At 32.9% G+C, this 15,393-nt stretch overlaps 2 protein-coding genes across 7 annotated transcripts; one reads left to right on the forward strand and one right to left on the reverse strand.

Moving 5' to 3' along the window:
* The first annotated feature begins 1,724 nt into the window (after positions 1–1,724).
* Positions 1,725–4,651, forward strand: LOC108331006 (cytokinin dehydrogenase 9). The gene is made up of 5 exons (XM_017565612.2): positions 1,725–2,554; positions 2,870–2,997; positions 3,087–3,347; positions 3,446–3,708; positions 3,951–4,651. Exons 1-5 carry the CDS (start codon positions 1,813–1,815, stop codon positions 4,273–4,275), a joined length of 1,719 nt encoding a protein of 572 aa, XP_017421101.1. The 5' UTR covers positions 1,725–1,812; the 3' UTR covers positions 4,276–4,651.
* An 815-nt stretch (positions 4,652–5,466) lies between these two features.
* On the reverse strand, positions 5,467–9,348 carry LOC108330717 (uncharacterized). Of its 6 annotated transcripts, none has more exons than XM_017565230.2 (3): positions 9,215–9,348; positions 6,883–7,026; positions 5,467–6,115 (listed from the first exon to the last, which is right to left on the reverse strand). In XM_017565230.2, exons 2-3 carry the CDS (start codon positions 6,911–6,913, stop codon positions 5,712–5,714), a joined length of 435 nt encoding a protein of 144 aa, XP_017420719.1. In that variant the 5' UTR covers positions 6,914–7,026; positions 9,215–9,348; the 3' UTR covers positions 5,467–5,711. The 6 variants fall into 6 exon arrangements, with proteins under 6 accessions (XP_017420719.1, XP_017420718.1, XP_052729784.1 ...); XM_017565229.2 differs by having other exon boundaries at positions 9,147–9,338; XM_052873824.1 differs by having other exon boundaries at positions 6,883–7,022; positions 9,114–9,338.
* Positions 9,349–15,393: the final 6,045 nt, after the last annotated feature.

Genomic DNA, 15,393 nt, shown 5'->3' on the forward strand with positions numbered 1-15,393 from the left:
ATTGTTTCTATAATATGTTTTACGGTATTAGTTATAAGTTATTAAAGACAAGAAAATTTAAGAAAAAACTCATTAAATAGAAAATGATAGGATCCATAAAATTTATAATTTTTTTTTTTATAATTTCAACCAATAGTAAAAGATGTATTCAAAATATATGTTTCTAATATTTGAAAAACAAAAATTATTCATGGCCCATTTTTTCTCATAGTTTAATACCCAAGATTGATCATTCTCTCGCCAGAATTAATTTGGTGTGCCACTATAATATTGTTGGTAATTAAATTTGCAAGACTTAATTCAACATGCAAGACAAAAAAAAATCAATATATCGAAATAGCATCATCAAAATAAACTATCATAAATATTATCGAATTATAGTTGGAGTTTAAAGTAGAAATAAGTGTTAACTGAACATGCATGATAATGTTATTCAGTTGAAAAATGTATATACTATTTGAAATTACATCACCATACATCTCTCAAGTGATTACTCTCCATATAGGAAAATAGTATACATTTATGCACTCAAATTGAAGAAAAAGAAACAAAGTTATTCATTTAGCAGGCAAAGAAATGTACATTAAGTTTTCATGTTTATTATTATAATTTTTAATTAATTAATAGAAAAATTAATTGGTAAGAAATAAACATTTACTTTGCTAATGTGAAGATAATATATATTAGTTCTTTCTAACATATGATATAATAATAATAATAATAATAATAATATTATTATTATTATTATTATTGTTGTTGTTGTCAACTCTTATTTATATAATATTTATAAAATAATGTTTTATAATCAAAGTGTTAAATATATAAAGTGATATATTATATGTTATTTGTGTTATCAATTGCAAGGTTGGCTCAAACAGATTGAATATTAACAAGTCATTGGTTAAACCAATGCTTCAATACCACCATCAAGTCAGTGTACAAGAACATTTAACAGTATTAGCCTTATCTTCGTAAAGCTTATATTTTTATCTTGGATTATACTAATTTAGTTATTCGGGTTTCAAATTTATTAAACTTTTCTATTTCTGAAATTAAACACTTTTGGCACTACTCTGAATTTCTTTTCCTTAAAACTCTCAAATTGTTGTCACATCTATATATATTTGGAGTTTAATTAATGATAGGTTTGAAATATGAAAACTTTGAAAAGCTTGAAAATCAAAAGTTCAAAGGGATTTAATAAAACTGGAAGGTGGAATGCAAGATTAAGGTTTAAAAATGAAAAGGTTTAATTATTTTTTTTATGAATGAAATTTGAAAAGGTTTAATTTTTTTTATGAATGAAATTTGATGCTTTGGTGAACGATTAAGCAAAATAAGGTTTGAATAATAAGTTACTCTTACAAAACACCTAATGGTACTTTATCACTTAAAAGTCAAGATCAACCATAATTTAAATACATATTTTTTTTCTTTAATATTAAGAAATTATATTTGAAGACAAAACTGAAATAAAATTTCATGCTTCAAAATGAATAATTTTCTTAAAATGATCATTAATCTTGATGAGGTTATCTAAATCGATTTGAGGTCGTGAGAATATTATCATTGTGGATAAGAAGAAAAATTCCTTAACCTTTGACTGGATTGTGTTAGCACTGAACTGTTAAATATTCAATATTTTAAGATATTATTCAAAGACTATTTTTTTGGAAAAAGAATAATACTTTTATAACGAAATGAATGGTTTTTTGAAAAAGAAGAGTAAGATGCAGCACTAGAAGGAATGGCTATAAAAGGAGTAACTCCTTCAATCTGTCCATGCTCTTCCAAACCATTCCTTAACCTTCTATGCCCTGCCTTCCAAACCGATACTCCTCTCTCTCACCTTCTTTTCTTATACAAAGCAATTGTTTCATCAAAATAGAAACCATGGTGTCAAAACCTGGTGGCTTGTATGAACAAGGGAGCTTTCCATCAATCAAAATCCTCATACTTTTACTCCTTCATTCTATACTTCACAAAGCCAACTCAGGCTGCAACAATAACTCTTCTTCAAGTTCCTTGCTTCCATTTCCACCTCATGAGATTCTCTCATCATTGCAAACACTTCCTCTAGATGGCTACTTTAGCCTAAGTAACAATGAGGATGCTGCCAAGGACTTTGGCAACATACACCATTTTCCTCCCCTAGCAGTGCTGCATCCAAAAACAGTTTCTGATATATCACGAACCATAAAGCATGTTTTTGAAATGGGGTTTGCCTCAGAGCTGAAGGTTGCTGCCAGAGGCCATGGCCATTCCCTGCAAGGCCAGGCACAGGCAAATGGGGGTCTAGTCATTAACATGGAGTCTCTGCAGGGTCCTGAAATGAAAGTTCACGTTGGAGAGTTCCCTTATGTGGATGTCTCAGGGGGAGAGTTGTGGATAAACATTCTGCATGAAACTCTTAAACATGGGTTGGCACCAAAGTCATGGACAGATTACCTTCACCTCACTGTTGGAGGCACACTTTCAAATGCTGGTATAAGCGGCCAAGCCTTCAAACATGGACCTCAGATCAATAACATCTTTCAGCTTGAAGTGATCACAGGTAACTAGCTGCTCAAGCACGGTCTACTCAATTTGGTGTTGTATTCTGTAGTGATAAAGGTTTTGTTTTAGTGCTTCTTTGGGATAGTTTGAAAATAGTAACTTATTTTTGTTTGAAATAACTCTCAGTAAGAGTTCAAAACAACAACTACTTCTCAAAAATAGTAAAACTTGGTACATGTTGTCTTGCTTAGTGAGATAGTAGTGCCCTATTTGGAGTGGAAATGGTGCATTCTAGACACGAGTTAACCATTTTTGGTGGCAACCACTTTTTGGTTTTCATCACATCAATCTGGTTTGCAAAATTTTGTTGTAGGAAAAGGAGAGGTGGTTACCTGCTCAGGGAACCGAAATGCTGACCTTTTTCATGGTGTACTTGGAGGGCTTGGTCAATTCGGTATCATCACAAGGGCTAGAATTTCTCTTGAAACAGCACCAAAGATGGTGAGTGTACATTCATAACTCTAATGTAAGACAAAAAAAATTGTTCCCAATAGTATTTATTTATGACATGATCAATGACTTTCTGGCAGGTGAAATGGATTAGAGTGCTCTACTCAGAATTCTCTATATTTACTAGGGATCAAGAGCATTTAATATCACTAAAAAACACATTTGATTATATTGAAGGGTTTGTGATCATAAACAAAACTGGCATCCTTAACAATTGGAGATCATCCTTTGACCCCAAAAGTCCACTTCAAGCTAGCCAATTCAATTCTGATGGAAGAACCTTTTACTGTCTTGAGATGGCAAAATACTTCAACCCTGATGAAGCAGAACTCATGAATCAGGTACACCACATCAAGCAACTCATTAACTGCATGATCAGAATTATAGCATTGGTTGTAAAGAAAAAGTTCTAATCTCCATCTCCTATGCTCATATGCAGAATATTGATCATCTATTATCAAAGCTGAGTTACATCCAACCAAGTCTCTTCAGATCAGAAGTTTCTTACGTGGAATTCCTAGACAGAGTGCATGTTTCTGAGAAAAAGCTAAGAGCAAAAGGCTTGTGGGAAGTCCCCCATCCCTGGCTGAACCTTCTGATCCCAAGAAGTGAGATTCATGACTTTGCTGAAGAAGTATTTGGCAAAATTCTTAAGGACACAAGTAATGGCCCCATACTCATTTACCCCGTCAACCAAACAAGGTACATACATGCATATGGCTTTTCAAACATGACTCAAACGAACCAGTTTAACTCTGTAGCTTTTCAGAGTTTGTCTTTTATGAGGGTCAATGAACATATCAAATATGGCAACTTGTAATCCGATGGTTGCATAAAAATTATTTACTTTGAAAATATATGTTTTCCTCCAAAGAAGTTGTAGTCAAACATTTGAATTCTCATGATCCGAGTATTTTTTTTTTTTGTACTTTCTGTTGTTACAGATGGAACAGTAAGACATCTTTGGTTACCCCAGAGGAAGATGTTTTTTACCTGGTGGCTTTTCTATCCTCGGCAGTCCCAAATTCTACTGGTGCAAACAGTTTAGAACAGATTGAAGCCCAAAACAAAAGGATCATAGAATTCTACACCAGTGCACAGCTGAAAGTGAAGCAATACCTTCCCCATTACAGCACACAGGAAGAATGGGAAGCCCACTTTGGGTCACAATGGGAGGCATTCGTGGAAAGAAAAAGGGCCTATGACCCACTAGCACTGCTTGCCCCTGGCCACAGAATCTTTCAAAAGGCGGTGTCTGCTTCATGCTAGTCTTAGTGTGTGCGTGAGGTTGTGAACTAATGCTAATTAATCATGTATGTTTCTTCCCTGGCCTTCCTCTCAATAATTGTGAGCGTGGCCAATGCATTTTCTATTCAAAAGGAGGCTTGCTTTTTAGGTCATCATTACAAGATTGTCTCAGGAAAACACCAATAGTCAGTTAGTAGTGATATTTTAAGCTGATTGCAGGAAATTGTATGGCTAAATTTAGGACCACCCTTGTAAGACAAAAATATCAGCAAAGAAAATTATTATTAAATGTAAAGAAAAGGTTAAATAAAGAGAAATTATTGTTTCCTTTTCTTCTGATTTTTTAACTGAAATAACTAGCCATTTGTTTGCTTAAACTTTCTTTCTACTGCCATAATCATACAAATAGCACAAAGCAAGCTTGTTCAGAGAGAGGGGAAAAACTCTATCTGGTCAAATTTTCGATTGAACACTTCCCAAATGCCTGTACAATTAGGCACTTGAGTCTTGTAATCTTATTCTACCAGAAGTGAGCTATATTGTTCATGGATTCTGATTCATAATCAGAAGTCAAATTTCAGTAGTCATTTAAAAAGTCATGGGTTTTTCTATTTCCTCCCTTTTTATGTTAGATCATGTGATCAAACCATCTCGACAAAATTTTACCAACTCCTCAATGGAATAATTATTAAGTATAATCTATTGAGAATCTAATCAGAAAATATTGATAATGTGATACTTTTTGCACCATAATTATATTATTGAAAAACATTAATTTTTGTTATTTTTTTACTGCCCTTCATGCAGTTCGAATCCAATAGGCTCATTAACACAACTGTGAGTAACTATGTAATATTACAAACTATATATTTTAAGAGCTACGACTAATCCATTTTGAAATGCAACTGCAAAGGATCTCACTTCATCTACCTACCAAGATTCCACTTAATTCTTCATCACCTTATGAAATTAACCTAAAATAACGAAACACCTGAGTACATGGTACAACAAAATTTAGTCATACATCACAAAAGAAAACATGTTCAAAGACAACCAAAAAAATTATCTACTTCTGCTAACCTTTCCTTAATAGCCCTCGACCAATAGAATCCGTAATTTTCGTTCCATCTCTCCTTTTCCTTCTTAAAAATTGGAGAAGCAGTAGACCACTTTTCCGTATTTAAGTTTAACCAAAATAAAAACAGTTGCAAAGATTGAAGGATATCGAAATTTTTATATGTAACATCCCACTTAACAAAGACAAATCAAACACTAGGTTAAGAACCAACTATTTTTAAGAGAAAAATCATCTGCTGTTATTACTATTACTGACAAGATTTTTTCAGTATCAAAGGACTTTGATTTTTAACCATTACCAGCTATTATTAGCCAGAAACACATGGTCTTCCAGCTAAAAACAAGTTGCGAATAATGGTCCTATATAACAGCACCAATATTCATTCCCCCTCAGCAGCAGCACCAGTCCATCCAAGGCCGGGTCTGCTCACTTGACCCTGTGGTTCTTCATAATCTCGTGCATCACGGATTGAAGCTTCAAAGTCAGTAGAATCACTTGCTACAGGAAGAAAGCTACTGATATCATCCCTGGCACCAAATCCTCCAGCCCTTATAACATCATCAGGTGTTATGGATGCCTCCATGTTTACATCCCCAGCTGCATCAATTTCCACCGCATGTGCACCCTTTGGACAACTTTCACCACCTTTCCAATCAGCTGCTATCCTTGTTTCTGTAACATCTGAAGATTGTGTAAAATTTTTCAAAACACCTTTGTCCACTCCTATCTTTGGATAATTGGTGTCGGCCAATACATTGTCCACATGAGAGCTCTCCTTATTATCTGTTAAACTCACAATCAAAGGGCATCATGTAACATGATCAGCACATCAAATGAAAATAAAAGTACAAAAAAAATCTCACGTAACTAAAGAGAGTCGTATTAGGTAAACATCCACTTCAACCTTGTCTCTGAAGTAATTTGAATTTGAAACAAAATTCAAATAACGTATCATGCAGCAGAAGACTATACACTCCCTCTTAAAAATAACCCTACCTCAAAGCAAATCCTAAAATAGGTGTTTGCACCAATAGTATATCCAAATTCTTAATTTTACTTATAGTCTTTGACTCTTTGAGAAGCAGTTACATATCATTTGAACAAATGGCTCGCAAATAAAACGGAAAAATACATGTCAATGAACTCGTACAATTCAAAAGGCAAAAATAGTGAGGAGAAGTTTGAACCAAAAGAAAAAAAATCATCCCGTAGTGCAAATATTGCCTCCAGATGGACGGTCAAAAGAATTCTAGCAAGACATTGCTAGAAAATCAATATATATATATATATATATATATATATATATATATATAAATATATATATATATATATATATATATATATATATATATATATATATATATATATATATATATATATATATATATAAAACAAACATTTGCGCCTAGCTTCAACAGAGTAAATTGATTGACAGAATATATACTGTTGGATGCATTGTCAAGTATCAACCTTACATAGTAATATCAAATATTCATTCCAGATGGACAAGTGGATGAAGTTAGCTCACATAAAATAATGATAGCCCTTACCATTCAGCATCTTATCCGATTTGTTCTCCATGAAAGATAAAAGTTTGCACTAATAGATCCACGTTGTATTCCTATGTAGGTTCATTCACTGCCTCTATAGAGCCGAGAACCCTCAACGTTCCACAGAATTTTCTTAAGTCCTTTCTACACAGAAAGAAGTAAACTACTTAATCAATGTCCCACATACAAGTTGCATGATTGCCTAATACAATTACTCCAAAACAGAGGACTTTCAAAACCAATGGAGAAAAAACTGACATGGAAAGTAAAAGGGAAGAAACACCATACTGTGACTACAATATCTATCAATATTTATAATAAAGTATTGGCATTTGTCTAATAAAGAGACAAAACACTAACAGGAATTGGAAGGTTGGATTCCTCTTGTTAGAATACTATCCATTTTAGTTATTAGTACTTATTTTTTATGTTATGTAGTTGTACGAGTGAATTATTCTGCAATACCATGTATAGAATCGTAGGGATAAATAACACAAAGATGCAAGGTACCACTCATGTTGACTTACTTTCATGGATTTGAATCGTCATTAATATTTTTCAGATATTATAGGGCTCACTCTACTGCTGGGGAAGCAAACAAGTATAGAAGTATGTATGACACAAAATGAATGAGAACATTATGTCTCTACAAGGATGAGCAATATTGTAGACTAGTAAGGGGACAGAATTATCTCACTATGATTCATCCAAAAATTTAATTTGTCCCTAGAGAGTGTTTAGTCAGTTACAGCAAGCACGAAGCGATAGTCACTAGAGTGGTTTAATTACCCCGTGGAATACATCATAGCTGCATATCAATATCTTCTATATGAAGAAATTGGACATACCCATGTAATAACCTACACGAATGCAAAATTGAGTTGGGTCTCCATCTAAACGAATGTCCAAATTCAAAATATTAAGGTGTAATAGGAGAAAACCCAATTTCCAAAATAAATAAGAAACAATGTGTGGTTGACAAGTCATTTTCAGAAGCAGACTAGAAAGTTTAGGCCAAAAGACGCTTGCAACATGCAAACCTAAATGGATTAAACAATCGATTTATGGGTCTTTTCACGATAACCTGTACTTATATAAATGTTGTTGTGGTTATGGTGTAGTTATTTTCATATAGTATATTTATCCGATAACCTTTACTTATTATATTGTAGTTGTGGATATAGTGTTATTATGTTTTATTTTGTTGTTAGTATAACTGTCTAAGAGGTCACTATGATGAACTATCAACTCTAGTACCATTGATGGGCTTTTTTTAAGGGATATTCTTTAGATATACACACACACACATATATATACATGTGTTTGACATAAGCCTGACTTACATAAGGATTTTACACCACTTTTAACCAAAATTAAAACATTGGATCTTGGTATTTAAATTTATCATTTTTACCCATATAGAACTTAGACTCACACTTCAATTATTCCTAACAACAGCAACTTATGATCAAGAATGAAGATTTGGAAGAGAATGGTGCAGCTAACTTATGATCCTGAACATAGTTGGACATTGCTCCAAGCTCAATTTTCATGAGAGGACCCTAACTCACAAAAATAGATAAACTATGTTCGGAAAACCAGTTTATCCATTTATACATCACCCGTACAATATTTATGAAGAACATTTCTTCGACAAATATTAACAGAAAAAGAAAATTAATTAAGCTTTTACTGTAAACAAGGAGAACTGTTATTAAAAGCATAACATGGTTTTAAGTTTAAACGCAGAAAACTTTCAATTCATTTTACAAACTTATTTTCTTCTTCTATGAGCACTCACAGATTAGTTTATCTAGACAGGTTTATGATCCATTTCTTTTGGGAGAATATCTTATAGGGTATCACTACTTTACAGTGATAGGCAAGCTTCACTCTACTCACCTTGGAGAGAGCCCAGCTTGAATTTAAAGCTCACACACACACACACACACTTTGTTTCTCTATATAATTTTGAAGCAACTATAACCACCACTCCCTAGAGGAGAAAAAACAAGTAAAATACTAAGTGTGTCAATCAAATCAACAAGTAACTGACATACTTAAAGACCCAGAAACTTGAATAAGAAGTTGTCCCAATTATTTGTATCTATCCTTATAATGGCAAAAGAAAACAGAACATGGAACCTTTAACACAGACTTTTGCGACTTTCGATTCACGACGAAATAGATGCATTAGCATATACACCGTAAATATAATGCAAGACACTTACACAACGATGAAACAAATTGAAGCATGAGCATACACTGCATAAATAAACGCGAGAAGAAGAGGGTTCAATTGAAAATTGTAGGGTTTAAGAAGGTCGGTAACCAAATGAAAGAGACGCGCCACGTGTCTTCCGGGGGCAGCTTCAGTGCTACGCTGGTGAGTGTAGAGGCCCTCTCGAAACAGGACACCGTGGGTGGTGGTGTGTTGCGTTAAAAAATACTTTGTGGTTTGATATTATGAAAATGGTTTTATTTGTTTTTATTTTGTTGGTGCTTTATAATGAGTTATATTGAAAATCATGAAGAGATAAAAGAAAGTATAATGCTATTTGTTCGTAGTAGAATTTTTTTTTTAAATGTAAAGAAAAATATATTTTTTAGTGTTAATAAAAGTAAACAAAAATAAAAATATTTTATTAAATTAAAACAAGTATTTTGTATTTATTAGATAAATTAAATAAATAACATAAATAACATAAGCTTTAATGGTTATTTAGTTTGGTGTGTGTTATAAACCAAACCGTATTGTGCAACACATAATATATTATAAGGATTGAGTACAACTACATAATCGAAGATAATGTGGATATGTGATGATTAAATATGCGAGAACGCATATAAATAATGAAGGATAGATTTCATAGTTAGAATAGACCACGTGCTTGATATTAATATTTTGGTCCATTTTTATTTTTAATTACAGGGTGTTGTACATTGTGATATAAGAAATAGCAAGTATTTTATTTGTAATTAAAAAACGTAATAAAGAGGGAAAAACTTATGTAAAACCTATGAAAATAATTATCTTAATAATAAAATAAATAGTAATATTTATTATTATTATTATTAGTTATAATTTTTTAGGTGAACACGTGAACAAACAACTTATATACAAAAAATTGTAAGTTAAATAAGGAGTTGTGATAGTTTACATGGTAGTTAAGAGTTTTGGTTTTGTTTCTTAAAATATATTATTTTCTTTTTATCACTTGGATTATTAATATGATGTCTGAAGGAATTAATTTTGCATTTTAAGTAAATTAATCATCACTTTAATTTTGTATTTAAGATACTTCAATAAAACACACTTTCTTTATCTTGAGTTGAAATTTTGATATGTAGTTTATAAAACATATTAATTTGTTTTGATTATTCTTGATTATTAATTTGAAATACCTGCTTAAAATATTAATTTTACATTTTGGTACATATTTTAAAAGACATGATCACCACCTTAGTTTTTATCTCTGAATCATTTTAGTAAAATTAAGATTTTCACTTCAGTTTGATCGAACTGAAATTTTTATCAAAGATATTAGATGTATTTTTATTTATTTTGAATATTTTTAATAACTTTATTAAATTTCAATATTTTTAACTTGAATTCTAATCAAATTACAATATTGTTTATGATCTTTGTACAATTAATATTTCATGACATATATGTTTTATTCATAAATGGTTCTACTTATTTTTCTTCTCAATTGATTCCTAATTTTTACAAAATTGGTACAATTAATTAAACTTAGCCCCTTTTCTAATTAAGAATTTGAGAAAACAAATTGGGGAAATTTGTGAGTGTTTCATCTTCTCTAGTTCGGTTCTTCCTTGATAGAGAAGGGAGGCGCTCTCTTCTTCCTTCTTTTCTGGTTCTGTTTCGATTTGACAAGGAGGGAAAGATACCCTTGTTATTCCTCCTTTTCAATCTAGTTCGTGTTCGCGTCGTAAGGAGAGGAGACTCATTTTCTCTCCTCTGTTTCTGGTTATTCTTGTAGGGAGGGTTTCATTCCCGGCGTCTCAACAATGTGAGGAGCTCGTTTCATTGATGTTCTTATGGTGATGGAGATCGCGGAGGCTCCCTTTCGAAGCAAACCGCGATAGCAGCGGAATGAGTTGTGATTTTCGTTTCGCGTTTCAGATTAGGGTTTTGTTTTGGGAAATTTCGGGTTTCGTTTCTTGTGTTCTTGATTTTTTTTTGCAGATTTGGTTTCGCAATTTAGGGTTAGCGTTCCTGCGTTTGGGTTTTCATGTGATATTGTGATTTGGGATATTTGTTTTCGATTTGAAATTTTGATTGTAAATCTGATTTTTGCAATGAGATTTTGGATGTTTCTTATTTGTTCCGTGATTAAACAAATTTTTTTACATGTTTCTCTGATTTCTAATTTTTTTTGTCATAAACCCTAATTATAGAAAGAACTTTCACTTTCAAAAAGAACTCTAAGTTTATGAATCCTACATTCCCAAGAAGCGATTCCAACAAAAGAAATCAAATCCCTAAATTAAACGTGAAGTGCGAATGAACTCTAATTTTCCAAAATAAATTTTCAATTTTTACGAATCCTAAACTCTAAGTTTTTTTCCAATCCATAATTTGAAGAATTCAGTTTAATTCACTTATATCAAGTTTTTAAATTAATAAAAAAAATACACGTCAGAATTAATAAAAATAATATCATTTTAAAATAAGGATGACTGACTCCATGTTGTACTCTAGTGAACTAAAAAAATCTAGGTTTAAATCCTCGAATAAATCTCAGTTAGGTCCTCATATTTTTAACTGTCTCAATTGAGTCATAATATTTGTAAAATTGAGCCAATTTTACCCTATTCGTTAAGTTGTCCCAGATGGTGTTAACTTGAGTTCATGTGGTGCATTCTTAAAATGCTAATGAGGCAGTATTATATTATGTAATATTTTTTAGGTGAAAAATTTATGACATGGCACAAGATTTAATTAGGGATTCAAGAGTCTTCATCATCCTCCACTGTTTTTATCATCCTCCACTGTCTCCAAAATGCAGCTACCAACGCTATTCTTCATCATTTTTTCTTCTCGTTCTGGGCGGCGGCGGAGGTTGTTTGCTTGATTTTTCTTCGACCCTACGAATTGTGCAGAGTAGAGACTTCTGCTGGGGCCTTTCACTTTGTTCTTAACTTTTTGGGAACAATGACTTAAGTGGGTTTTCCTTGTCAGAACCTGGATGCCAAACACAGAAGAAAACAAAAGGGATTTGTGGTTTTTTTAGTTAGAAAAGCCGACGCTTTTTGGAGTTGATTTATATCTATTTGATGGGGTTATCTGAAATTAGAGTTGTTGGGAGGGGGATGCAGTAGTGAGTCTCCAAATGAGGTCAACAGCATAATCGATCAAGCTGATTCTGGTTAAATTCTTCCTCCTTCATTTTGTGCATTGAAAATTCAGATAAAGTAATTCCTAACTTTAAACCCCTAGGAATATCATCATCCAGAGAAAAACACATAACACAAGCATCAAAACCCAAATTCCAATATATAAAGCTGAAGATGGAAACACCCACCCTCTAATCATTTTGACTATAATAAAATAAAATAACACGAGGAAAGAAAAAAAAACGTACCTTGCTTGAAATTTCAATTCTTGAAGATGACAGTAAGTATAAGGGTGACCGTTGACGGTGCTAGTCCAATTAATTCTGGTGAGTGTGTATTTGGGGTAACCATGATGACAAACTCCTAGCTAAGGGTCCAATCACAAGAAGCATGGCCAAACAAATTCAAGAAGGATTAAAATCATTTCCAAAAGAAGGAGCTAAACTCTTATTTACTTGGGCTATCATGAAGTATTTCTAGACCTTGTATTAAGGGTCAAGTAGTATAGGGTATATTTTTAGGCCTTGTATAATGGGCCAAGTATTGTATGGTTTGTAATATTAGCTTAAAAGAGTGTGTCCCACCATGGGACATGATGGCCACATGGCAAGCTCTTAGTGAAGACACTTCTTAAAAAGGAAGTGGCCATGTGTCACTTTCCAAGTGGAGAAACTCTTCCTAAAGTGGATTGCCACATGTCACTCTAAGAGTGGAAAGCTTTTGCAAAAGTGGATTGTCACATGGCACTTTAAGAGTGGAGGAACTTTGCAAAAGTGGATTACCACATGAGTGGAGAAGACTTTACAAAAGTGGATTGCTACATGGCACTCTAAGAGTGGAGAAACTTTGTAAAAGAGGATTGCCACATGTCTCTTTAAGAGTGGATAGTTTTTAGGGTTTCTTGTCTACTTTGGAGACACCTTTCTCTATAAATAGAAGGGTCTCCTTCCTTGTAAAATCACTTGATGAATTTGAATGTTATTATGCCAAAATGTGTGCAAACATATCTTGTCTCAAGTCAAGGCTAGAGCATCCCATGAGGTCCCTCTAACCACCCTTCTCTAGAGTTGGCCCAACCTCTCCGGAGATCCATCAAACACCTCCATCCTACCACAAATACTCACCAAAAACCTCACCAAATTTGTGAGCCCACCACCATATCCATCGCTTCCGCACAAATTTCACCTCCATAGCTTCATCTTCGTGCTTTGGCCCAACCTAGCTCGAGGAGGACGCTATCATTTGGTATCAAGAGCTTTGGGTCTACAAGAGCTAAGTATCTTGGTCCTTTACCTATCTTTGTGTATTTCTTGTTGTTATTGTGTTGTTCTTTATTGTCTTCCATTGTTTACATCCATATATGTTATTTTTATGGTTCTAGTTTGTTCTTTTGCGGAACCATTCGGTTTTTACCACTAAGTTTCCATATACATGTGTTGTGGCGTGGTTTTATATTTTTTTGAGTCTTTCTTCATTTATTTGGTTCTGTTTTAATGTCATTTTTGGGTTATTTTTTATTTTTAATTCCATCCATGTTGTCTAGAGTCATGTGTAGTCATTTTTATGTCATTTTCTCTTAGTTCGGGCTTTGCAAAAATCATAAAAAAATATGTTCCATTGGGATTTCGAAATTACAGTATATACATCCATTTGAGTGCTTTTTTATTTCATATTTGAGTTCATGCTTGTCATTAGATCATTGTCAAGTTCTTAGAGTTAAGTTTCTCTTGTGTTTCTTTGAGTTTCATGCTCTATTTTTGATTCTAGTAAGATTACTTCCATTTTTTTTCTTTGAGTCATGAACTTTGAGCTACCCAAACAAATTGTCCAAATCTAATTTGTGTTGAAAAACAAAAGTAAAAAGCCAAAGTAAAAAAAAAAAAAAGAAAAGTAAAAGTACAAGCAAAAGCAAAAGTGAAAAAAAAAAGTTACTTTGACTTGAGACTTTGACATGAGACTTTACCATAACACTTGGAGATGATACTTGAACATAATACCTTGACATGACACTTGGACATGACCCTTGGATATGAGACTTGGACATGACACTTTTGACAAAATATTGTCTCTGCCTACATTGCACCATTAGCTCAGTGTTTGTAAAGATAAGAAGTAATAATTCTCTATTCTAATTGTTTTTGGTTTTGTTCATCTATTCTAGTGTCTTTCTTTAGGTAATTCTTTTGAGTGCCTAGCCTTCGTTTTTTTAAGCTTTATTTTCTTGATTGTCTTGTTCATTACTCTCTGTTTTGTCTCAACATAACTCCTTTTGAAGAGCTATTGTTCAAATTGGCCCTTGATTTGCATTCTCTTTGGATTCCTACCTTTCGGATTTGGTTTGATATTTGGTGTAGGATATTCTTTGGAGGAAAAACGAAATTGGACATAGTATATCGGGTGATCGGAGACCTCTTTGGACCTTGAAACCTTGAGGAAGAGACAAGAAGAAAAGGAGTGAAACACTTTAGAGAGGAACACACATTATTTATTTGTATTACGCATTTTTGAGTTGTAAAATTGTATTGCTTTTGGATTTGTAACTCATAACCTTGTTAGGTATCTTGGGGTAGTCTTTGATACTCAATCCCATATCCTAACAAAGACTTGTAAACCATATTGAAAACGTTTTTAGTTGGTTAAAGTTTGAAGGTTCCAAAGTGCCTTCTAACTTTACCATTAGGCCGCATAGTCTAGTTTAATTATTGCCTTTAACTGCTTATAATTTATTGTGTGTCCACTTGTGTATCAAACCTAATTCCATTTGAGAAGTTTGGTGCAAGAGAAATTGAGGTAAACTTTGGCTAGGAAAGACTTGGATTTTAAGTGATCCTTAGAGATTCTCCTCTCTTTCCTGGAAGTGAACTTGGGATTATTTTGCCTCCTTAAATCTCTAAAGGAATTTACTTTTGAAATACAAGTTTGTGTGTGCATTACATATTTTGAATTTTTTTAAGAATGTCTAAGGAACCTTCTTACCAAATTGATAGTGATTATAGTGAAGAGGCCCAACCAAATTTAGAACAAATGGCCAAGGAACTAAAATCACTAAAACTTTGGCAAAAGCAAGAATCCATTTTGAAAGAAAAAGAAAGAGTTGAAAGAGAACAATATCTTGAAACCTTAGAAGAAGAACTTAGAGTTCTAGCCCAA

Source organism: Vigna angularis, chromosome 2 (genome assembly GCF_016808095.1).
Source record: "Vigna angularis cultivar LongXiaoDou No.4 chromosome 2, ASM1680809v1, whole genome shotgun sequence".
NCBI classification, from domain to species: Eukaryota; Viridiplantae; Streptophyta; class Magnoliopsida; order Fabales; family Fabaceae; genus Vigna; species Vigna angularis.

Bases quoted from the DNA above. Each gene is read 5' to 3' on its own strand.
- LOC108331006 (XM_017565612.2), top strand. From the start codon at position 1,813: ATGCCCTGCCTTCCAAACCGATACTCCTCTCTCTCACCTTCTTTTCTT. The intron at 2,555-2,869 runs GTAACTAGCTGC...ATTTTGTTGTAG, and splicing joins TCAGCTTGAAGTGATCACAG to GAAAAGGAGAGGTGGTTACC. The intron at 3,348-3,445 runs GTACACCACATC...GCTCATATGCAG, and splicing joins AAGCAGAACTCATGAATCAG to AATATTGATCATCTATTATC.
- LOC108330717 (XM_017565230.2), bottom strand. From the start codon at position 6,913: ATGGAGAACAAATCGGATAAGATGCTGAATG. The intron at 6,116-6,882 runs GTAAGGGCTATC...TGAGTTTAACAG, and splicing joins ATCGGATAAGATGCTGAATG to ATAATAAGGAGAGCTCTCAT.